This window comes from Coregonus lavaretus (assembly GCF_964263955.1).
Source record: "Coregonus lavaretus genome assembly, chromosome: 2".
In the NCBI taxonomy this organism is placed as follows: domain Eukaryota; kingdom Metazoa; phylum Chordata; class Actinopteri; order Salmoniformes; family Salmonidae; genus Coregonus; species Coregonus lavaretus.
The window spans coordinates 56,844,995-56,870,384 of NC_139989.1; the positions used below are offsets into that span (position 1 = coordinate 56,844,995).

General features: G+C 49.5%; 1 protein-coding gene across 1 annotated transcript; it reads left to right on the top strand.

Annotated features, from left to right (window-relative positions):
- The first annotated feature begins 871 nt into the window (after window positions 1-871).
- Window positions 872-24,983, top strand: LOC311149673 (trinucleotide repeat-containing gene 6C protein-like). The gene is made up of 17 exons (XM_084186876.1): window positions 872-941; window positions 6,018-8,720; window positions 10,256-10,456; window positions 11,386-11,636; window positions 11,929-11,986; window positions 12,140-12,291; window positions 12,649-12,819; window positions 13,330-13,470; window positions 13,856-13,975; window positions 14,234-14,317; window positions 14,695-14,941; window positions 15,849-16,013; window positions 16,321-16,497; window positions 16,805-16,954; window positions 19,811-20,035; window positions 21,041-21,254; window positions 21,542-24,983. Exons 1-17 carry the CDS (start codon window positions 917-919, stop codon window positions 21,915-21,917), a joined length of 5,460 nt encoding a protein of 1,819 aa, XP_084043002.1. The 5' UTR covers window positions 872-916; the 3' UTR covers window positions 21,918-24,983.
- The last annotated feature ends 407 nt before the right edge of the window (window positions 24,984-25,390 follow it).

The window sequence follows — 25,390 nt, forward strand, 5'->3', positions numbered from 1 at the left end:
ATTTCATGTGTTTATGCTGTTTTCCATGCAGCCATTGAAGTGGTGTTGTTTCTCCTGGCCAAACTGGGGCTGTTTGTGCTTCAGGGAGCTGCTCTGGTATGTGTTGTGTAGTCCTGCTGCAGACTAGTCTGTCTCTGTTTGGGACATCACACAACAGCAGATTTTGCGTCAACTGTCGGCATACTATAGGAAATCATTGTGAAGCAGGAGGGGGAAGGTTGTGTGTGTGTGTACATGCATATGTGTCTGGATGCATATGTGCATAGAATGTGTGTCTGCATACCTGCATATGTCTGGATGCGTTTATTGTCTGAGTGTGCGGATGAACATGTATGTATACGTGCATATGTGTGCACTTTTGAGTGTCATTCCAGAACACTCATGTCCTGCTGCGGTTCTGGTTTTGGAGAGGCTCCCATTGTGGCCAGGCTGTGCTCAATGTAGATGGAGTGGTCCTGGCTAAATATTTAGTGACGACTCCAAAAGCATGAAAGAGGAGGGAGGGAGCAAAAAGGAATCTCCCTTTTGTTTAGTTTTTTCTCTCTCGTGAGCGGATTGAGTGCACAATGAAATGCTCTCGGCTTTAACCTTAACCCTCTACGCCTGCCCCTACTCTCTCCGAGAGAGAGATGGAGAGAGAGAATATCCTCTCTGCATGGATAGGAATAGAGCTGAGTTATAAATAAAGCCAGAGAGCGAGAGGGGCAGGATGGCTCTAGCCAAGCCAAAGCGGGCTGGGACAGAGCAGAGCGGGGTGGGGTGTCTCTCTCTCATGCCGCGAGAGCTCGTCAGCTTCTTGGCAGTATTTCCCAAAAAAATCCTCTGAAAGCCCTGGCGAGCCGAGCAGACATATTGAGACTAGAGACACACAGGGATGGCTGCCACCACTTCGCTCCAAACGTAGCGCTCGCTCACCATGGTCGGAAGGTACCTCTCCTCAGGTATTTTTCCTGCTTTTTGCCCGTGATCCCCCTCTCTTTCTCTTTATTCGCTGGGCGTCTTTCACTGCGTTGTGCATTGTAGTGCACCATTTGCCTTCTAAATGCATGCAAGTACTAAGATAAGTGCGATTTCCAACGGAAAACATCCAAGCAGCGACAGACGGCATTCTGATTAATATCTTCATAAAGATAGTATTAGTGCTGCAGGACTGATATAAACAGACTGTAGCTCTGAGCCTTTTTGGCTCTGATTCAGATTTGATAAAATGGCGTCCTGTACTACACCACAGAAGCCACACCGCTGTGTCAGAGACACACTGCCCTTCTCTCTCTCTCTCTCTCTCTCTCTCTCTCTCTCTCTCTCTCTCTCTCTCTCTCTCTCTCTCTCTCTCTCTCTCTCTCTCTCTCTCTCTCTCTCTCTCTCTCTCTCTCTCTCTCACTCTCACTCTCACTCTCACTCTCACTCTCACTCTCACTCTTTCTGTTTCTCCCATTCTTTTCTAATCATTGGAAGAAGCCTAAGCTCTGCAGGGAGGGAGAGAGTGAGTGAGAGACAGACAGCCAAAGCTTGCACACAAACAGTATCTCTCCCCAGTTATAGATCAGACAAAAGCAGAGGCTGTGTGTGTGCAGAAGTCCACTCCGCTCACACGTGCATGTAGAGGCACACCAAAAACAACAACAAGAGAACTGACGCGGCGGCAGAGTGATTACCACGGCAGGGCATCTAGAGCGGCTGCTGCTTTTCCACTGACTCACTTCTTATGCACCAAGCTGCTTCAGGGGATAGTTCTATAACTGTTGTTACCCAAGCCTCTCTCAGCAGTGGTGTTTCTTTATTGGAAGAGAAAGAAATCCTACTGTTTGGGTTTGAGGAGTAGAGGCAGAGGCAGTAGAGAGATTTTTGAGGGGACTGGGAGGCAGTCTTCTGTACAGCAGGGGTGCAACGTTACAAAACATTCAGATAGAAATGTTGTATTGTGTAGATTAGGTATGCGTGTTTGTGATGTAGAACTGTGAGTCATGTCAGCTCTACACATTACATTTCTACCTGCATCATTGTGAACGTTTCACCTAATTGAATACACTCCAGGGCAGAGTGGTTATCGGTCAAGCCAATTGTGTGTGAACCTGGGGTCAGGCCCAGACTGAGGCTGGACTGCAGGGGTCAAGGGTTAGGACTGAGGATGGGCATCTTCGGATCTGCCGGTGGACTCCACCTTGGCTCCCACTTTATTCCAAGATGGCTGCAACTAGGGTAGAGCTGTTGAGATTACTAGGCTTGGGCGATATACCGTTTATACCGTATACCGGGGTATTTTGAAATATTAAAAAAATGTATCCTAAGGACAACTCCCACAGCAGTCAACATTTCAACTAGGTTTCTCTTTGCAAAAATAAATATAAAAACTGTTTTCACTTTGTCATTATGTGGTATTGTGTATAGATTGATGAGATGTTTTATTTATTTTTTATCCATTTTAGAATAAGGCTGTAACGTAACAAAATGTGGAAAAAGTCAAGGGGTTTGAATACTTTCCGAATGCACTGATAGATAAAATATATTTGAGATTTGAGATTCTTCAAAGTAGCCACCCTTTGCCTTGATGACAGCTTTGCACACTCTTGGCATTCTCTCAACCAGCTTCATGAGGTAGTCACCTGGAATGCATTTCAATTAACAGGTGTGCCTTCTTAAAAGTTAATTTGTGGAATTTCTTTCCTTCAGTTGTGTTGTGACAAGGTAGGGGGGGTATACAGAAGACAGCCCTAGCTTTGGGCATGTTGGGGCCTGGCCCGGGGCCAAGTCCATATTATGGCAAGAATACCTCAAATAAGCAAAGAGAAACGACAGTCCATCATTACTTTAAGACATGAAGGTCAGTCAATACGGAACATTTCAAGAACTTCTAAAGTTTCTTCAAGTGCAGTCGCAAAAAACCATCAAGCGCTATGATGAAACTGGCTCTCATGAGGACCGCCACAGGAATGGAAGACCCAGAGTTACTTCTGCTGCTGAGGATAAGTTCATTAGTTACCAGCCTCAGAAATTTCAGCCCAAGTAAATGCTTCACAGAGTTCAAGTATCACCGGTGTACAACAGTGATCCATTCTAGTGTTATCACCGGTGTACAACAGTGATCCATTCTAGTGTTATCACCGGTGTACAACAGTTATCCATTCTAGTGTTATCACCGGTGTACAACAGTGATCCATCGGTTATTGGAATAAGTGGAGGCATGTTATTGTTTTGCCATTGATTGTTGACTCAACATGTGATTACTGTGATTGGTCTGGTAATGTTAAGATGCCTGTTGTTCATGCAGTAGCTGTACACAATGACAAGAAAGCCTGATCATCACATACATTCCATTAGCCTGGTTAAACCAACTTGAACACTGCACTCACCATTGTTTCACTAGCGTTCAGGTTGGTTTACCAGGCTAACATTTAATCTCCCCTCTGGAATATAGTATACTGAACAAAAATATAAACTCAACATGTAAAGTTTGATCCCATGTTTCATGAGCTGAAATTATCTCAGAAATGTTCCATGCTCACAAAAAGCTTATTTATCTCAAATGATTTGCACAAATTTGTTTACATCCCTGTTAGTGAGCGTTTCTCCTTTGCCAAGATAATCCATCCACCTGACAGGCGTGGCGTATCAAGAAGCTGATTAAACAGCATGATCATTACACAGGTGCACCTTGTGCTGGGGATAATAAAAGGTCATTCTAAAAGGTGCAGTTTTGTCATACAACACAATGCCACAGATGTCTCATGTTTTGAGCGAGCGTGCAATTGGCATGCTGACTGCAGGAATGTCCACCAGAGCCGTTGGCAGAGAATTGAATATTCAAGTCTCTACCATAAACTGCCTCCAACGTTGTTTTAGAGAATTTGGCAGTACGTCCAACCGGCCTCACAACCGCAGACCACGTGTAACCACGCCAGCCCAGGAGCTCCACATCCGGCTTCTTCACCTGTGGGATCGTCTGAGATCAGCCACCTGGACAGCTGATGAAACTGAGGAGTATTTCTGTATGTAATAAAGCCATTTTGTGGGGGATAACTCATTCTGACTGGCTAGGCCTGGCTCCCCAGTGGGCCTATGCCCTCCCAGGCCCACCCATGGCTGCGCCCCTGCCCATTCATGTGAAATCCATAGATTAGGGCCTAATTTATTTATTTCAATTGACTGATTTCCATAGTGTCCGTGTTTTCCTACGTAAATAGGAGAGTGCTTATAGTGTATGCTTTGATGTTTGCGTTGTCGGTATACATTAATGGTGCAACCAGTTTTCACCCCTATATTTAGATGCCATTAACTGTTATACACTGCTCAAAAAAATTAAGGGAACACTAAAATAACACATCCTAGATCTGAATGAATGAAATAATCTTATTAAATACTTTTTTCTTTACATAGTTGAATGTGCTGACAACAAAATCACACAAAAATTATCAATGGAAGTCAAATGTATCAACCCATGGAGGTCTGGATTTGGAGTCACACTCAAAATTAAAGTGGAAAACCACACTACAGGCTGGTCCAACTTTGATGTAATGTCCGTAAAACAAGTCAAAATGAGGCTCAGTAGTGTGTGTGGCCTCCACGTGCCTGTATGACCTCCCTACAACGCCTGGGCATGCTCCTGATGAGGTGGCGGATGGTCTCCTGAGGGATCTCCTCCCAGACCTGGACTAAAGCATCCGCCAACTCCTGGACAGTCTGTGGTGCAACGTGGCGTTGGTGGATGGAGCGAGACATGATGTCCCAGATGTGCTCAATTGGATTCAGGTCTGGGGAACGGGCGGGCCAGTCCATAGCATCAATGCCTTCCTCTTGCAGGAACTGCTGACACACTCCAGCCACATGAGGTCTAGCATTAGGAGGAACCCAGGGCCAACCGCACCAGCATATGGTCTCACAAGGGGTCTGAGGATCTCATCTCGGTACCTAACGGCAGTCAGGCTACCTCTGGCGAGCACATGGAGGGCTGTGCGGCCCCCCAAAGAAATGCCACCCCACACCATGACTGACTCACCGCCAAACCGGTCATGCTGGAGGATGTTGCAGGCAGCAGAACGTTCTCCACGGCGTCTCCAGACTCTGTCACGTCTGTCACATCTGCTCAGTGTGAACCTGCTTTCATCTGTGAAGAGCACAGGGCGCCAGTGGCGAATTTGCCAATCTTGGTGTTCTCTGGAAAATGCCAAACGTCCTGCACGGTGTTGGGCTGTAAGCACAACCCCCACCTGTGGATGTCGGGCCCTCATACCACCCTCATGGAGACTGTTTCTGACCGTTTGAGCAGACACATGCACATTTGTGGCCTGCTGGAGGTCATTTTGCAGGGCTCTGGCAGTGCTCCTCCTGCTCCTCCTTGCACAAAGGCGGAGGTAGCGGTCCTGCTGCTGAGTTGTTGCCCTCCTACGGCTTCCTCCACGTCTCCTGATGTAATGGCCTGTCTCCTGGTAGCGCCTCCATGCTCTGGACACTACGATGACAGACACAGCAAACCTTCTTGCCACAGCTCGCATTGATGTGCCATCCTGGATGAGCTGCACTACCTGAGCCACTTGTGTGGGTTGTAGACTCCGTCTCATGCTACCACTAGAGTGAAAGCACTGCCAGCATTCAAAAGTGACCAAAACATCAGCCAGGAAGCATAGGAACTGAGAAGTGGTCTGTGGTCACCACCTGCAGAACCACTCCTTTATTGGGGGTGTCTTGCTAATTGCCTATAATTTCCACCTGTTGTCTATTCCATTTGCACAACAGCATGTGAAATTTATTGTCAATCAGTGTTGCTTCCTAAGTGGACAGTTTGATTTCACAGAAGTGTGATTGACTTGAAGTTACATTGTGTTGTTTAAGTGTTCCCTTTATTTTTTTGAGCAGTGTATTATCTTCTAGGTATGATGACATACTAACCTTTTCCCTTTCTCCCTCTCTCTCTCTCTCCATCCGCTCTCTCTCTCTCTCCATCCGCTCTCTCTCTCTCTCCCTCCTCTCTCTCTCCCTCCATCCTCTCTCTCCCTCTCCATCCTCTCCCTCTCATCCAATAGAGCTGCCCCCACAGAGTGGCCCGGGAGCTCAGTATGAGAATCCTCACTTGGGACACCAGCCTGCCAATCGGAGTGCCACTTCCACCTCAGCGTCGGCCAATCACAGTGGCTGGGATACAGTGATCATTGACGAGAGTGACACCGAGGCCTGGCCGTCCATTTCCCGCAGCAGCCAGAGCCAGAGCCAGGGCCCTGCAGGAGGATGCCCCTCGGACACTGACCTTGTTGGTCCGGCCAGCAGCAGCAGCAGCAGTATGAGCATGGCCACGGGGGCCAACGGCCAGACAGGCCACTTTCCTGCCAACTACCCCAGCAGCAAAGGAGCCAGCTCTGGGCCCGGCGGCTCAGCCAATCACCCCGGGGCAGGCGTGGTCGGCATGGCATCCGGCCATGGAGCAGTCAATCGGGGCTGGGGATCTGGTCCCGGTCCCTCCCCCCATGGCCCTCCTCAGACCTCCTCTGTCGGGGGTGGGGAGGGGAAGAGCGACGGCCCAATGGGAGGCGGGGGAGGCAGGGGTTGGGGCTCCTCTTCCTCCAACTTTAACTTGAACCTGAACCCCAACGCCAACCCCTCGGCCTGGCCCGTGCTGGGGCAAGACGGGGGCGGAGGAGCGGGGGGAAGCAGCTCAGGGGGAGCCAACCCCAACCAACCCCCTTCTTCTCAACCCCCTCCTAACCTCTGCAACCCACCAGGCACCTCTCCCGCCCAGGGGAACGGCAACAGAGGAGGAACCATGGGGGGCGGCGCCGCCAACGGTAACCTGCCAGTAGGGGGAGGCAGCACCTGGGGAGAACCATCTGAGCCGCACCCCTCCTCGTCCACGAATGTGTCTTTCAGCTCAGAACCTCAGAACCTTAACACTGACGGACCAAATCATGCTAACAAGCAACATGAGCCCCCCATCCACAGCGTGCCCGGCTGGGGTGGCCCCTCTGGGGGCATGGGCTCCCTGGGCCAGCCTCCTCCTGGAGCTCCCCAGCTGGTCAACGGAGAGGACGGCAGCTCCGTCTGGGGCAGCAATGGAGACTCCAAGTCAGTCGCCTCCTCCGCAGAGGCTTCGGGCTGGGACTCTGGGGCCGGTGGCTGGGGGAGCCATGGAAGCAGTGGTGGGGGAACCTCTGGAGGCTGGGGAGGCCAGAGAAGCGGAGACGGATGGGGGAAGCAGCATTCTGGCGAGGGCCAGGGAGGCTGGGACGCCCCCAGCTCTCCTCCCCAGCAGGCCAGGTCCTGGAGCACCCGAGCACCTAGCACTGCGGCAGCCAGCGAGGGCAGCAGCGAGGGCATGGATGGAGCGGGACACTCCCGCCGACAGGACCAGACGTCCAGGGATGAGCCTGCCGCCCTGCTCCCTGCCCCTGACCTGGACCCCAGGGTGCTGTGCAACACAGGCTGGGGCCAGACACCCGTCCGCCAGCACACGTCCTGGGACATGGAGGAGGCGGCACGCACCCAACGAAAGGCAGACGCTGCCGGGACGGACTCCTGGGGAGGCTCTGGCCCCAACACCCCCACCGAGTCAGCCCAAGGGCCATCCAACCCCAACCACGGCCCCCCTCATCGGGCTGACCCCAAGAGCGAGGGTCCCGGGCCCGGTCCTCAGGCTGCCCCTGGCTGGGGTGGTTCCATGCCTCCAGCCAGCCAACCCGGCTCTGGCTGGGGCGAGCCACCGAGCAGCAAGAATCCCCCCAATGGTCCCGGAGGCTGGGGGAACCCCCCACCAGGAGGCCCCGGGCCAGGCCCCAACATGCCCAAAGCTGGGAGCCAGTCCTGGGGAGCTCCAGAGGAGAAGTCCCCAAGCTGGGATGATCCCCACAGCAAGGCACCCAAGCCCCAGGGCTGGGGAGATGGGCCCAAGCCATCCCACAGCGGCTGGAGCAACAGCGCTGGAGGAGGGGGCAGTGGAGGTGGAGGTGGAGGAGACTGGGGAGAGCCTGCAGATGGCAAGAAGAGCAGCCCCACCACCAACCCTCCCTGGGAGGGAGAAGGAGCAGGAGGCTGGAAAGAGAGCAACCGAGGCTGGGGAAAGCCTGGTCCAGGGGTGGTGGGAAATGTTGGAGGAGGTGGAGGCTGGGGAGAGCCAGCGATGGCCCAGCAGCGCCCAAGCGGCCCTGCCCAAGGATGGGGCGGCAAGCCCCAGGAGAGCTCCAATGGCAACAGCGGAGGAGTTAGAGGAGGGAGCATGGGCGGGGCAGGCGGTGGAGAAGGGAGCATGGGATCCTGGGGAGGCCCTGGCCCCGTGAAGCCCAGTGGATCAGGCCGGGGGGGCATCGGTGGAGGAGGAGGGGGCAAGCAGGACCCCTCAGGAGGAGAGCCCACGGGGTGGGAGGAACCTTCCCCACCCTCCATCCGACGCAAGATGGAGATTGACGACGGCACCTCGGCTTGGGGCGATCCGGGCACCTACAACAAGACGGTCAACCTCTGGGACAAGAACAACCCTGGGGGAGGAGTGCCACCCCAAGGTAGACCTCCAGGGAACGCCCCCCCAGGCCCCCCTGGAAACAACAACAACAACAACCACCCCCACCCACCACATCACCCTCCCCACCATCCTCACGCCTACCACGGCCCTCCACCACCCCTCCAGAGCCATGGGGGCCACAACCCCCAGGGCTCAGGCCAGAACAGTGGGCCCATGGACCCAGCCGTGCCTCACCAGACTGCACCTCCACCACACAGCAGACAACCCCTCATGGGTCCAGGTGAGAAGACATACTCTATGCATGGATGGCTTATAGTGTTACTGTGATTTTGTCTTGGTAATCTTGTCATTTGACAATGACATCTAGCTTTTAATCAAGAGTCTTACGAAGTTGAAACGTCTTGCAATGTTGGGTTTACGTTTTGTACATGTAGTCATGGGAGGAAAACAATGTTGTGGGTTGTACTCAAACCTAACAGGCAGAATGAATTCACTGTACCAGGCCTGATAAAGATTAGTCATTTTGTTAAAAAGCGGCAGCTTAAAACACTTGTCGCAGTTCAATCAACTGTTACTATACTGTGCACACACAAGAACAAGGAAATAGCTGTATATCCTATCTATGACTTAACACAAAATCTTGTTAGGTGGTGCACAGTGAACACATGCTAGGCTCCAAACCGTTGATCCATTTTAAAAGTAAAACCTCGCCCTCTTGGATTTCCATCTAAATGAATAACCAAATTGGCGAAAGCGATGTCAGCCCGCCCCGGCCCCACCCCTTTTACTTCTCTGAAGCTCGCTCTCCTCTGATTTCACAACAACAACACGGGTGCCCCGTCTGTGTGTGTAACCGTGGCAACCTCACGTGGGCACACGTGGCGGAGGAAGCCCAAGAATGCTGTTTACTAACCCTGCTTGTGAAAATAGCGATTGGAGCCGCAAAACGTTTGAGGTATGGAGGAAGTGTGTGATTATAGGGGGAGCCGCAATCTGTCGGTAGTTAGAGGAGAGAGAGGAGGAGGAGGAGGAGGAGGAGGAGAGAAAGAGAATTTAGATCCCCCCTGCTGGTTCTGGCCAGTCACTGCCCCATATGCTGCTCTTTTATGCACCGCAATCAACCATGCAACACAAAATAATACAATACAAGTTTTGTGTCAATACAGTATACTTTGAAATATGTCTTTAGTTTCCTTCACTCCTTTCCCACATAACCCTGATACTTAAAATTACAGGCTAGGTTTTACACCTATTGAGTTCTTTAACGTCAGTGGTCATGAAGGAGAGGACATGAGGAAAGACTATTTAATCATGACTGAGAGAGTGAAATCTGATCCAGGAAGTAGACCTCCTCTTGGAGCGAGAGACACACTGGCACAGGCAGAGGGATAGGGCTGCCTGACTCTCAGCCAGGCCAACTGGTTACTACAGAGAGGGCCAAGAGTTAAACAGCCTCCTCTGTCCTAGCCTGGCTAAGGTCTAGCCTGGCCTGCTTAAACCAGGAAAAGAAAGAGGTTAGGAATGGTATAATTTAGCAATATGATTTTCTTAGATTTTTTTTTTACATTGTGATTGTTTAAACTTAGATATTTAGAATAAGGATGCACACAATGTTGAAATTGTGTGCAATACATACTTTTTGTTAGGTGTATGAATGGAGGTACATTTTCCTGTAGGAGTGCATGCTCAGATGGCATGTAAACAAAATGAAGCTAAGGTTCCAGAGCAAGGCTAGAGTGTTTTGGGTCCGTTGATCTCTGTACTGTTGTACAATCCAATCCATGTGTGCCCTTACCAAAGTCATCCTGTTCCTAGGCTGGAGGGAGCTGTCCAGTGCCCACCCCAAACCAGAGCCCTCCTGGGGGGAGCCTGCACCCCCTCCGGTCAGCGTGGACAACGGGACCTCCGCCTGGGGGAAACCCACAGGGAGCCATGGGGGCTGGGGCGGGGGTGACAACAGCCCCGAACCCTACAGACGGGGCAACCCACCCCTGGGATCTGCACCTTGCAAACCAGGTGAGAAGAACACTAGTACTTTTTTTTATAGATTAGATTTTTCCTGATTAATCAAAATTGCTGATGTTTTTACTAGGGCTGGGACCTCATGATATTATTTATTTTTTGTTTTTTTACATTTTAGTCATTTAGCAGACGCTCTTATCCAGATCAACTTACAGGAACAATTAGGGTTAAGTACCTTGCTCAAGGGCACATCGACAGATTTTGCACATAGTTGGCTCGGGGATTCAAACCAGTGACCTTTCGGGTACTGGCCCAACGCTCTTAACTGCTAGGATACCTACAGGCTACCTTATGTGACGATAGGATATGTATTGCGATTCTCATGATTCTATAAGTATTGCGATTTGATTCTGTGATTTTATTGCGTTTTGATTTTCCAAACATATTGCTCACCATATGTCTGCTGCAGAGGGACAAGAAAGCCATGAGATCAGTCATGGAAATAAAATTGCTGAAAACAAATTGGCTCCCTATTTAAAAACAAGATGAAGTACAAGCTATATTGGAAAAATACTGGAGTTTTGGTGCAGGTACAGCCAACTTGCAAAAATAATATTGCGATATTGTCGATGCGACATCGTCAGAAATAATATCACGATATGTAACTGTATCGATATTTTTACCTTGTAAAGAAAGTGTGTCTTAGATCTGTCTTGCAACACATAAAGGCTGAAGCCTCGATTTAGTATGCAGCCACACTGACCTCTGGTGGCAGGCAGAATAGTCTTTCTATACCGAACTCTGTAATTTACCAGTGCATGGCTATGCTATATAAAAAAAAAATCAATCAACTGACAATTAAAATACCCCACTGTTAGAACCAATACAAATCAGAAATACAAATATATTATGTCATAATCCGTGGCGGCTGGTGACATAAAACACAAGATAGTAACACAACACTTCCTTCTCTCCCTCTGCAGCTCCCAAATCTATGCAAGAAGGCTGGGGAGGCGGAGGCGGAGGCGGCGGTGGAGGGGAGGACATGGGTCTGTCCGGGGGCCAGTGGGACCCTGACGACGGGGACATGTGGAGCAGCCAAGCCTCCCAGGAGAGCAACTCCTGGGGAAACCGACCCAGGAAGGGCCCACCCAAGGGCAAGATGCCGGGCAAGCAGGAGGAAGCCTGGATCATGAATCGCCTGATCAAGCAGCTGACAGACATGGGCTTCCCTGTGAGTGATACTACCTGCTACTACCTCTGGGGTCAAACTCCACACTGATGTAATCTGTATACATAGAAATATGATAATAATATAGTAATATAACAAGCCATTTAGCAGACAGTGTACAACAGTGAGTGCATACATTTTCGTATGGGTAGACCCAGCGGGAATCGAACCCGCCATCCTGGCGTTGCTAGCGCCATGTTCTTACCAACTGAGCCACACAGGACCACACATACGCATGCATATTTGTGAGATATTTCTGCTGACAGATGTTCCTTGTGTGTGTGTGTTTGTCTAGAGGGATCCAGCCGAGGAGGCTCTGAAGAGGAACAACATGAACCTGGACCAGGCCATGAGTAAGTCTCTCTTCTCCCAGTCCTCAATACACTCTGTTAACTCCTTGTCCCTGATGTACTCCATATCACTGTCACTGACTGTATCAGTGTTGGTAATATCCCTGTGCGCTCTATCTTTATCTCTATCTCTATCTCTCTCTCTCTCTCTCTCAGGTGCTCTGTTGGAGAAGAAGACAGAGCTGGACAGGCGGGGGATGGGCATGTCCGACTACAACAACGGTCTGATCAACAAGGGGCCAATGGGCTGCCGGCCTCCGCTCCTCTCCAAAGAGTCCTCCTCAGATCGCTCCCCTTTCCTCGACAAGGTAATGACCCCTGACCCCCCCCTAACCCCAGTATCACACACTCCGATACTGTCCATGGGTACTTCAATTAGAAGATGCTGTATAGCCAGGGCAGACATAGTGGTCTGCGGAACCATGGAAAATAACTCATCAAGGAATCAGACAAAAATATTTTTTTAAAGCCTAGATTATTTAAAAATGTACTGTACATCACACTGTTGTGTAACTCACTCAATAGTGTGTTTGTTCCATTCTTCACTAGTTATGAGGGGAGAGTTGCTTTTCTGTACAGGGCAAGGTTCAGTTTATGTATCAACCCATTGAGAGTGTAATGGTGGCGCTCTCCCTCTGTGGCTGTCTGTGTCTGTGTGGGTGCAGGACGGTGTTGGTAGCCTGGTGGAGGACGTCCACACCTCCTCACCGTTTATGCCTTCCCCTGGCCCCCTCGGCCTGAAACTCCCCTCCCTGCCCAGCACGGCCCTGCCTCTGTCCAGCCAGGGCCTGGGCGGCCCACAGGGCCTAGCCATGCAAAACTTGAACAACAGACAGGTAGGCAGCACACTGTCTACGGCTATGTAGGGTTTAGACAGCAGACAGGTGCCATAGGCAGATTTGGGAGTGATGCGGACTTGAATGACAGACTGACTGGAAAAGATACAAGTCTGAGAAGAGGAAGGTCTTGTTGGCATACTGATAGGCAGAGAGGGCGATGGACAGACATACCAACAAACTGGCAGGGGGCAGACAGAGCTAGAGGGAGCCTGTATGTAGGTTTTGATTTTTCACTGTGGTTTTGCGTAGCCTGTTAAATCTTGTTGGACTTTTTAAACATCTAAATCAAATCAAAGTTTATTCGTCTCGTGCAATGGCTGTAAACGGTTCAGTGAAATGTTGACTTGCAGCTCTTCCTCTACAGTGCAGAATAAATGTCAAGTGGGTCCCTATCATCATTCTGTTCTCCCTCGTTTCCACCTCTCTCTCTCTCTCTCTCTCTCTCTCCCTACCCCAATCCCTCTCTCCCCACATCCCACCTCCCTCCCTCCCTCTCCTCCCTCCCAGATGCAGAGTGGAATGTTCGGCAGTAGCGGAGCAGCACAAGCCCGGGCCATGCAGCAGCCTCCTCCTCAGCCGTCAGTGCCGCCTCTCGGCTCCTCCCAGCCTAGTCTACGCGCTCAAGTGCCTCAGTTTCTCTCCCCTCAGGTACACACACACAACACGGACCAGGGTTGTATTCATTATGAGAAAACTGTGTAAAATGGTTTTCAACGGACAGCGAAAGCGAGAGGTTGTTATTAGACAAGTCCAGGTAGGGAGGGATCCTTTTTTGGGTTTGTCTTCCGTTTAGTGCCTAATGAATACGACCTGGTGAATACGACACACACCTCTCAGCCCTGTCTAAGTATCTCCCCTCACTCATACACACAAACACACTTGCACTCATACACACAGACACACACACACACACATTGTTCAGCTCCCCTCAGCATAGTTTACGTGCCTAAGCGCCTCAGTCCTGTCCACCGATTTTTCTCGTACTTAGTTTATGGTTTCTAAAACCGTATCTTTTGGTCTCTCTCTTGTCTAGGTTCAAGCACAGCTCTTACAGTTTGCAGCAAAAAACATTGGTCTGAATCCTGCACTTTTAACCTCACCAATAAACCCTCAACATATGACCCTTTTGAACCAACTATACCAGCTGCAACTGGTGAGTCCCCTTCTGGTCTCCTCTCAGTTTACTGTAGCACTCCTCCATATAAAACACAATGCAGATACACTCTGTACACTCTTATATCATACATTTCTCCACTGCTTTGTTGCCTTAGAGATGTGAAAAACACTTGGGTTTTGACTGATCGCATTCTGTAGCAACTACAAAATGTTGTGTGTGTATGTGTGCATGTGCGTATGTATATACATATGTGTGTGTCTGTGGATTTGTATGTAAACGTATATTCCTCTGCAGGCGTACCAGCGTTTACAAATTCAGCAGCAGATGTTGCAGGCTCAGCGTAATGTTTCTGGCCCCATCCGACAGCAAGAGCAGCAAGTGAGTGTCCCTCTGTGACCCTTCCCTCTCTCTCAAATACAGCCTACTAGTTTTACCCATTGCTGCCTTTTTATATCTACTGATCCTGAACCGGCCAGGCCTCATACTGGGGAAAACCCCCAAATGTTTTACCATTCTACCATAGCAGAGGGCGTGTATGTGCTTTGCAGACATACCTGGGTTCCTAGTCTGGTGAATTTGAGAGAACCTGGTTGGCTAAACCCTAGTAAAAGCAGAGTTTGTATGTATAAGGGGCTATACTTGCCATTCTCTCTAGCAACTGTCCTATTGAATTTTTCCTGTGGTCTCTGCTGGCTCACAGATAAACTGACCACCATCTTTGTGTCGCTCTCTGATGTCACTTCCTCTTCCTGCAGGTTGCACGTACAATCAATAACATGCAGCAGCAGATCCAACAACACCAGAGACAGCTGGCCCAAGCCCTGCTGATGAAGCAGCAGCAGCAGCAGGCCCCCGGCTCCCTCTCCTCCTCCGGCCTGCACCACGGCCAAGGCAAATCAGCCCTGGACTTGTTCCCAGGCCACCCCCAGGCTCCGGGCCTACCCGACCTGCAGACCAAAGAGCAGCAGTCGTCCCCCAACTCCTACAGCCCCTACCCTCTCTGTGAGTGGGGACTCTGTTCCACAACGTGCACAACACATGCTTGTTTGTGCTTTGGACAGTTGTTGATGTAAAAAGAGCTTTATAAATACATTTGATTGATTGATAGCAGGACAGGGACTGGGTATGTTATCATTGTTACAGGTCTCAGACGATTGATTGGATTTATATAAAGTATCAAGCAAACAAAGAACTAGTGACTTCATCTTAATGACTTTATTGACTTGTCTTATTATCTGGTGTTACCCCTTCCCTTTCACTCCATTCCCCCTCTCTCTCCCTCTCTCCCTCCCTCTCTCCCTCCCTCTCCCTCTCTCTCTCCCTCTCTCCCCCCTCTTCTCCCCCTTCTCCCCCCTCTTCTCTCTCTCTCTCTCTCTCTCTCTCTCTCTCTCTCTCTCTCTCTCTCTCTCTCTCTCTCTCTCTCTCTCTCTCTCTCCTCCTCTCTCTCTCCCCCCTCCCCCTCTCTCTCTCCCCCCTCTCCCTCTCTCTCTTCCGTCTCTCTCTCTCCACCTCTTCTCTCTCTCTTCCCTCTCTCTCTCTCTCTTCCCTCTCTCTCTCTCTCTCTCTCTCTCTCTCTCTCCCCCTCTTCTCTCTCTCTCCCCCCTCCTCTCTCTCTCTTCCCTCTCTCTCCCCCCTCTTCCCTCTCTCTCCCCCCTTCTCCCTCTTTCTCCCCCTTCTCCCTCTTCCCTCTCTCTCTCTCCCCCTTCTCCCTCTTCCCTCTCCCCCCTCTTCCCTCTCTCCCCCCTCTTCCCTCTCTCTTCCCCCTCTTCCCTCTCTCTCTCTCTCCCCCCGCTTCCCTCTCTCTCTCAACCCCCTCTTCCCTCTTTCTCTCTCTCTCTCCCCCTCTCTCTCTCCCCCCCTCTTCCCTCTCCCCCCCTCTTCCCTCTCCTCCCTCTCCCCCCTCTCCCAGCTGGACTGAATCCTAACATGAATGTAACCTGCATGGAGGTGGGGGGCCTGTCCATGAAGGAGCCTCCCCAGCCCCAGTCCCGCCTCTCCCAGTGGACACACCCCAACTCCATGGACAGCCTCTCTGGAGGCTCATCCCCTCTGGAGCCCAACCTGGGCAAGCATGGTACGAACTGTTGATACCATTGCCCAATATTGGGACAATAAAGATTTATTGAACTGAACTGAACTGAACTGAGCTGGACTGAGTAGAATTGGGGAATATGAAAGGAGCATGATGTATCACACTCACAGATTTGGCAGCTCCAGAATGTAGTTTTCGTCTTGGGTTTTTCAAGTTGAACCTTCTAATTTACATCACAATGCTACTATATGCTCTACTGTATTGGTTTCTATTAAATTTGACTAAATATTCCATTCTCTAGTTCTAATTTCTATTGTACTTACCCAACTTCCTGGTTCCCCTCTGCCAGGTTCCAACCTGGCTCCCCCCGGGAAGCCCCCCCAGATGGATGATGGGTACAGCCCCTACGGCATGATGCCTGGCTCTGAGTCCCCCACCAACCCCCTGGTGCCCCCAGACAGCTGGGGCCAGGGCAAGAGCCCCAACGACAAGATGGTCAACGGTGCCAACATCACCTGGCCTCCAGGTCAGTTAGTTGGCTAGTTAGACTGGGATGGTGGCAAACAGTCCTGGACAGCTACAATGACTGCTTACTGTCCAGCCAAAAACCATTTCACCTAATATGATTATCATGGGAATGATGTAGCCAAATTAGTTCTGTTTTCAAGTTAATTTATCAGATGAATTTATCAGAAGGGTTTAGTTTCATTGCAAGCACCACATTTTTTATACAGTTACATTACTTAACCAGGTAATCATGTAAATGATCGAGAGGAATGACAATTGTAGTACTTCCTGAATCATCACTTCTGTTTCATCACTTCCTCCTCCAGAGTTCTGCCCGGGCGTGCCCTGGAAGGGCCTTCAGAACATCGACCCGGAGAACGACCCCAACATGACCCCGGGGAGCGTTCCCAGCGGCCCCACCATCAACACCAACATCCAGGACGTCAACCGCTACCTGCAGAGAGACCGCAGCAGAGGTGAGAAGGGAGGACGAGGGAAGCAGAAAGGGAGGGAGAGGGAGGTGGAGATGATGATGAGGAGGGTGCAGAGGAGGGTGGAGAGGGAGGAGGGGGGGGGGGGGGTGACAGGAAAGGGAGGGGAGAGAGGGTGGGACAGGAGAGGTAAGAGAGAGGGAGGGGTGGTGAGGGAAAGGGACAGGAGAGGTGAGAGCGAGGGAGGGGAGAGAGGGGGGGGGACAGGAGAGGTGAGAGAGAGATGGAGAAGAGAGGAGAGCTGGTTTATTTCAACAGTGAGAGACAGAATAACAACAAAAACATCCAGAAAAACGCATATCAAAAATGTTATAAATTGATTTGCATTTTAATGAGGAAATAAGTATTTGATCCCCTCTCAATCAGAAAGATTTCTGGCTCCCAGGTGTCTTTTATACAGGTAACGAGTAGAGATTAGGAGCACACTCTTAAAGGGAGTGCTCCTAATCTCAATTTGTTACCTGTATAAAAGACACCTGTCCACAGAAGCAATCAATCAATCAATCAGATTCCAAACTCTCCACCATGGCCAAGACCAAAGAGCTCTCCAAGGATGTCAGGGACAAGATTGTAGACCTACACAAGGCTGGAATGGGCTACAAGACCATCGCCAAGCAGCTTGGTGAGAAGGTGACAACAGTTGGTGCGATTATTCGCAAATGGAAGAAACACAAAATAACTGTCAATCTCCCTCGGCCTGGGGCTCCATGCAAGATCTCACCTCGTGGAGTTGCAATGATCATGAGAACGGCGAGGAATCAGCCCAGAACTACATGGGAGGATCTTGTCAATGATCTCAAGGCAGCTGGGACCATAGTCACCAAGAAAACAATTGGTAACACACTACGCCGTGAAGGACTGAAATCCTGCAGCGCCTCCAAGGTCCCCCTGCTCAAGAAAGCACATATACAGGCCCATCTGAAGTTTGCCAATGAACATCTGAATGATTCAGAGGAGAACTGGGTGAAAGTGTTGTGGTCAGATGAGACCAAAATCGAGCTCTTTGGCATCAACTCAACTCGCCGTGTTTGGAGGAGGAGGAATGCTGCCTATAACCCCAAGAACACCATCCCCACCGTCAAACATGGAGGTGGAAACATTATGCTTTGGGGGTGTTTTTCTGCTAAGGGGACAGGACAACTTCACTGCATCAAAGGGACGATGGACGGTGCCATGTACCGTCAAATCTTGGGTGAGAACCTCCTTCCCTCAGCCAGTGCATTGAAAATGGGTCGTGGATGGGTATTCCAGCATGACAATGACCCAAAACACACGGCCAAGGCAACAAAGGAGTGGCTCAAGAAGAAGCACATTAAGGTCCTGGAGTGGCCTAGCCAGTCTCCAGACCTTAATCCCATAGAAAATCTGTGGAGGGAGCTGAAGGTTCGAGTTGCCAAACGTCAGCCTCGAAACCTTAATGACTTGGAGAAGATCTGCAAAGAGGAGTGGGACAAAATCCCTCCTGAGATGTGTGCAAACCTGGTGGCCAACTACAAGAAACGTCTGACCTCTGTGATTGCCAACAAGGGTTTTACCACCAAGTACTAAGTCATGTTTTGCAGAGGGGTCAAATACTTATTTCCCTCATTAAAATGCAAATCAATTTATACAATTTTTGACATGCGTTTTTCTGGATTATTTTGTTGTTATTCTGTCTCTCACTGTTCAAATAAACCTACCATTAAAATTATAGACTGATCATGTCTTTGTCAGTGGGCAAACGTACAAAATCAGCAGGGGATCAAATACTTTTTTCCCTCACTGTATATCTACACTACTAGGTCATCTTATTCCCAACACTTTGAACTGTCCCATATCACACAGCCACAGAGCACCACAGCTATTCAGTCATCCTCTTTCATTTATTCTGTTTCTTTATTAGATTTTCTCTTTTTCTCCCAATCCCTTCTTCTGTTTTTGTTTTGCTGGACGCGATGCCCCCATAGGCTCCTCCCCCACCTCATCTCAGAATGAGGCCCTGCCCCCCTCCACCGATTGGCCAGTCAGTGCGTACTCTAGCTCGTTCAGTCTATCGTCCCCGGAAACGGACGACCCAGGTACACAGTTTGTCGGAGTGGGCGGAAGTCGCCTCTAACCACTGATACAGGGTCAAATCTTATATCGTACCGTATTCTGAGTGGTTATGTTTAGGATCAGGTGATAAGATAATCTGGTCCTAGATCTGTGGGTAGGGGTGACTTCCGCTTTGAGCTAGTTTGTCCCCCTGCCCCCCATCAGTGTTGATGCTTGTCCCAACCCTCCCCTTTCCTCCTCCCAGCCCTGTCTCTGGTGGCACAGTACCTGGTCCAGAGGAGGACCCCATCCTTACCGTCGCATCCGTTTTGTGTGCCCCTCCCTCTTTAGTTGTACCCGTCATACATCTTCCCTCTGGTGGTGTTGATGTATCCCCAGACCTGTGTGTAGCATGGGGGGAGAGGAGAGAATAGGGGGGGAACTGGGAGGAGGGTTTATATACTATATCTTACTATAGTTCTAGTAAGGGGTCTATCTGTGTTCCTGGCCTGATCTTTCCCATACTGTGAGGCATGGACTGAGACTGAGACTGACCCTGTGATCTACTGTAGTCGTTTCAGTGTGGTCTGGGACTGTGTGTGTCTGAAGTGAATCCTAGCAGTGTTTACCTCCGTTTTTGGTTAAACACATACAGGAAAAGCAGAATGAATGCTCTGCTCTGCTCTACAGTCAACAACCCCTCTACCAGGGTATTATTCTGACTAGTGTTTTGGGTTGTTTAGTTCCCTGTGTGTTGATAGAAGAATGCCAAGTATCTCCAATTGTTGCCAACCAATCAATGTGTTTTTTTTCTTATCTCTCTTTCAGGTAAACTGTCGGACATGAAGTCCACCTGGTCCCCAGGGCCCATCTCCCACCCCTCCCAGGTCTCTCTGTCCCACGAGCTGTGGAAGGTCCCCCAGGGGCCCCGCAGTAACACAGCTGCCCCTACCCGGCCCCCTCCGGGCCTCACCAACCCCACCAAGCCCTCCTCCACCTGGGGAGGCAACTCCTTGGGCCTAGCCCAAGGCTGGAGCAGCTCCTACTCTTCAGGTAAATCAAATCAAATTTTATTTGTCACACGCGTCAAATACAACGGGTATAGACCTTACCGTGAAATGCTTACATACAAGCCTTTAACCAACAATGCAGTTTTAAGAAAATAGAGTTAAGAAAATATCTACTAAATAAACTAAAGTAAAAAAGAAATATACATTTTTTTAAAGTAACACAATAAAATAACAATAATGAGGCTATATATACAGGGGGTACCGGTACCGAGTCAATGTGCGGGGGTACAGGTTAGTAGAGGTAATTTGTACATGTAAAGTGACTATGCATAGATAATTAACAGCGAGTAGCAGCAGTGTAAAAACAAAGGGAGGGGGGTGTCAATGCAAATAGTCCAGGTGGCCATTTGATTAATTGTTCAGTAACTGGATGGAGACTTGCTACTGACTGGATAAATGAATTGACTGAATGGGTTTTGGTCTAACCAGTGCATGTGCAGTTGATCAGTTATGAAGTTCATGTAAGATCTGTCTTACTCTCCAAACAATGTAGTCTATTTGTTGTGCCTGCCATAAAAAGCTGCAGCCCTCATAAATGTTGCGTTAGAGTAGAAGATGACCAAAGGTCAGGTTCTAGAGGTGTATGTTGTTGTGATACAGACCAAAGGTCAGGTTCTAGAGGTGTATGTTGTTGTGATACAGACCAAAGGTCAGGTTCTAGAGGTGTGTGTTGTAGCCTGGCAGGCAGAGACTAGGAGCCGTTTTTGGTACAGCCCGGGCGGGCTAGACAACGCCCCGAGAATGCCTTGTTGTGGTTGAACACACCTCTCTCTCGTTCAACTGACACTGTGGTTTACCTAAACTACAGAGTTTACTGCTTAGAATACACCACCCATCTTTCCTGGCTCCTTGGAGAATCCATTTCTGACATTGTGCCATCATGGTGTTAGATATAGAGCAATTCTGCATTTTAGGTTTATTTTGCTCTTTCCTCCCTCTCTTTTCCCCTCTCCCACTCTCTCTCTTTCTCCCTCTGTCCTCCGTATAGCAGCTACCACATGGAGTACAGACAGCTCCAACAGGACCAGTAGCTGGCTGGTCCTGAGGAACCTCACCCCCCAGATAGACGGCTCCACCCTGCGGACGCTATGCATGCAGCATGGCCCCCTCATCACATTCCACCTCAACCTGACCCAGGGCAACGCACTAGTGCGCTACAGCTCCAAGGAGGAGGCCGCCAAGGCCCAGAAGTCCCTGCACATGTATGGAGATGTTGTTGTTGGCAGCTTTCCTGCCCCTCTACTGCTCGTAGGCAGAAACACTTATGTCATGTGAACTGTCAGGTGTGAAAGAACTTAGAACTGTTAGAACTTGTAAAGCTTAGAATTTGGAAAAATGTGAACTTCGACATCTTTTAGTGGGTGCCCGGCCTGCATCCACAAAGGGTAAAGAACTGTATCTATAGCATCACAAGTAGTGTATGAGAATGGCCACTTCAACGAGGCTAACTAACTAACACTCCTCTGTGTCTCTCTCTCTTCCTGTCCAGGTGCGTTCTGGGTAACACCACCATCCTGGCAGAGTTTGCTGGGGAGGAAGAGGTCCAGCGCTTCTTTGCACAGGGCCAGCAGCTAGCCTCAACCACCAGCTGGCAGGCTGACCCAGGCGTCAATCAGACACGGATGGGCGGTTCCGGGCCCAGGTCCTCGCACCCCATTGGCCACCCCCACTGGAACTCTGGTGGCAGCAGTGGCGGCATGGGAGGAGGTGGAGCCAAGACAGGCGGAGACCTGCTGTGGGGGGGCGTGCCCCAATACTCCAGCCTATGGGGACCGCCCAGCGGAGAGGAGGGGCGGGTCATGGGGAGTCCTACTCCAATCAACACGCTGCTGCCTGGGGACCTGCTGAGCGGGGAGTCCATGTAGGACCACGTCACGGAGCTCCATGCTAGAAAAAGGAGGAATGGATTACTACACAGGAATACTACACAGTACTACACATATACATATACACATGTATACAGTCAGAGGAGCAAAAACCAAGCAAATCAACATGGTGATAGTCAGTGTGGGTGGGATGATCGAGGGATAGACTTAAGGAGGACGAGGCGACTCTTCTGTGTCCACGCTGCTCACCCTCTTCTTCCTTTTTTTTTGTTTAGAAAACGCCATTTCATTTTGGATTTGTTCGGCGAGAGGCATGGGTTAGCGTTTTATGTTTTGACTTTCGGAAAAGCAGGAGTATGCCTTTGACTCAACCAACAAAGGAAAGAGAAACATTTGAACTAATTAACTTTACTCTGAGAATATTTCTAGTTTGAAACGTGTATTTTAGACGAACTGCTACAAACAACGAGCTGCCATCTTCAAAACTCCCATATTCCCTTGCTGTCTGGCAGCAGTCAATCCACACCTCAGAGAAACCATAGATATCTAGATACCATAGACATTCCCAAAGCCCATCCCCTTCCTGTCGGAAAGGTTCCAGAACTTTCTACCAGTCCGGAATTTCTCTCGTTTGTTTTTTCTCAGCACTAAATACTAGCCTTAACCTCCCGCCTGGCCTGGTTCCCCTCCTTTATTCACTGATTCACTCACTCTGTACTTACTGAAGAAAACGTACTGAGAATTGCACACTCATTTCTGAGCCAGCGAAAACCGAGGGGAGACAATGTGCTTGTAAGAGACTGAGGCCACAGCAGCTCGCAACTGGAAGCCTCGGCGGTCACAAGCATATTATTCAGTCCCCACCACTCTTAAAGGGATTGATGATGCAAACGCAAAAGTTATTCGCCTTGTTCATTTTAAAGCCATTTTGTCATGGAGGAGTTTTGTTTCCCCGAACCATCGCAAAATAAGCGGAGAGAAATATTACTCCAATGTGTCAATCTTTCCTGGGGCGTGTGTTTACATGTGTGTATGACCGTCTTGTTGAAGTCTAGTAACCACTGCTCTATGGAACTAAGAAAACACTTATTTTGAAATGCACCTCAACTCGTTTAAGGACGAACTTGCGGTCTGGTTCCCCCTTTTCTGTGACTGTGGAAGACCTCAGTAATAACCGTGGTCCACTAGTCTCTTCTTCACACCAACACACCATTTCAAGTGACGTGCAATATAAGCCACAGACTACTCTCTACTACCGTCCACCCCAAGTACTCAAAAGGTTTCTCTCACGAACCTCTTTCAAGAGTGGAGACTAAATCAAAAACAGCAAGGACTCTATATATCCCCCCCCCCAACCCAAACCCCAACCCTCCTGAGTGTGTGTGAGCTGGCTGGACTGACTTATCCTTGAAACAAGGATATACAACAAGCACTTCTTATTCATTCTCTGACTAGGTCTTTCTAATCCAGCCTCATACAACAATGACTGACTAGAGGGGTACGGGGGTAAGGAAGGGGGTGTAGGGGCATTATACCAAAACGAGACGTGTTCCTTATCTATCCACAAGACGAAACAATGCATTTTTTTCTTTCCATTGTTGTATTTGGTACAAAAAAGTATGGAACAAATGGTTTATCATAGCACTTAGCAAAGAGCGTCAAGCTCCTTCACTTCAATGCCAACGAATCAGAAGAGAGAAGAAGCATGTGACACTGAAAAACTCGAAGAAAGCAAAGACAAAATACTCAAACTAAAAAACAAGCAATCTACTACGACGTGGCTTCTCCGTAACTCTTTATGAACTGTAACACAGATGTGAAACTATTTTCTGTTGTCATTTAGTTTTTTAATTTTAAACCTTCCCTTTCTTGCAGCCTGTGTGTGGTACCAGGAAAGTTTCCGAAATGGTAGCAAAATGAAGGGATGACAAGGAAATAAAGAATGAAAAACTTTAAACCTGACATTGGGCACTATCGGGTTTGAGACCCCGAAGCACTCGCCTGTTTTCCCTTTTACTCTATCAAAGTAAATATCACTGTTACATGACTGAAAATCTTTAGCCTTGTTGTCTAGAGACGCAACTAGACGCTGCGGCAATGTTCTGTGGATGGATTCTGCAGGGGGATCGCCATTTTCTCTATCTCTCAACCTTTTTCGCAAGCCCTGCCAACCTGTATGATCGTGTGGCCATTGAGTGCCTGCCTGCTGCGGAGGGGGTGGACTTCCTAGAAGCTCCACACCAGGCCTCTGCAGCAGCTCTCTCACCCCACCTTCCCCCTCTCCCTCCCTGGGTAGCCTCACAGACTGGTTCCCCCAGGGACCTCCCGGGCCTCTGGTGCCCAAGAGCAGCTGTCAGAACTGTCCGATTCGTATTTACTACGACTGCGCCAGCTTCTGTTGTTCATCACTTCCACTCTATCCCGCTCTCTATCCCTCTCTCTATCTCTCTCTATCCCTCTCTCCCTATCTCTGTCTCTCATGCAAGGATCACTTTAGCCAGAGATGGAGAGGTTTTTGAATTGTGTTAATTTTTCTTTGGTTTAATTGTTTTGGTTTATTATTTTCGTTTCTGGAAAAATCAGCAGTGTTGTTATTTTAGTTTTTGTCAAAGTTGCTGTTGTCGTCATTGTTGATGATATTATTGTTTATGTCTTATGATGATTACGATGATTATGATTTTTATGGATGTTTGTCGACGTCTCCATGCAGTGTTCAGCTGCTCTCCTGCCCCCTGCTCTTACTGCTCGTAAGCAGAAACTAAAACACTTCTGGTTCGACGCGCACCTCAGCAAACGCAGCCCACCACAGGAATGTTATGGAGACAGACACTGCAGATCTCAGTGGGGGTGGTTCATTTGGTGTGGTTGTTGGTCAGTCAGTGTTTTGGTTCAGGAGCAGACCTGATGGTTCTAATGTATAGTCAGATCAGGTGTGAGAGGTCGTAGTTCAAAAAATTCAGTGGGTATCTATCTATCCGGCCTGCCACCATGCTGTCCCTCCGCCCCCCCTCACAGTCTCTGCTGCCCTCTCTCTCTCTCTCTCTCTCTCTCTCTCTCTCTCTCTCTCTCTCTCTCTCTCTCTCTCTCTCTCTCTCTCTCTCTCTCTCGCCCAGCTCAGCCCAGCCCAGCCCACCCTCTCTCCCTTCCCATCCCCATGTTGTCCTCTCCACACATACACACCCTCCAGTCCAGTCAGGCCTCACTCACACTGGTGCTTTATTTTCCATAGTCTGTCTCGGAGCTCTCTGGCAGACTGAAAAGACAGACTCCTATATCACTATCCCTCTTTGTCAACCTGAATACCATATAAACTGACGCAGCACTCGATTTCTATGCAAGGACAGAGGTTCGCGCTCAGAGCCATCAACCATCAGTCCACCAACCATATGCCAATTGTCTAACCCCCTCCTTTCCACCCCCCCAGGCATTTTTTCCTACAAGCCAGCACTAGGCAGACTCCAAACTACCCTCCCAACTGCCCCATCACTATGGTGTTTTTGTAATTCAGTCTC

Coding starts and splice junctions, on each gene's coding strand:
- LOC311149673 (XM_084186876.1), top strand. CDS start 917: ATGGTCGGAAGGTACCTCTCCTCAG. Junction 11,987..12,139: donor GAACCTGGACCAGGCCATGA/GTAAGTCTCTCT, acceptor TCTCTCTCTCAG/GTGCTCTGTTGGAGAAGAAG. Junction 14,942..15,848: donor CTACAGCCCCTACCCTCTCT/GTGAGTGGGGAC, acceptor CCCCTCTCCCAG/CTGGACTGAATCCTAACATG.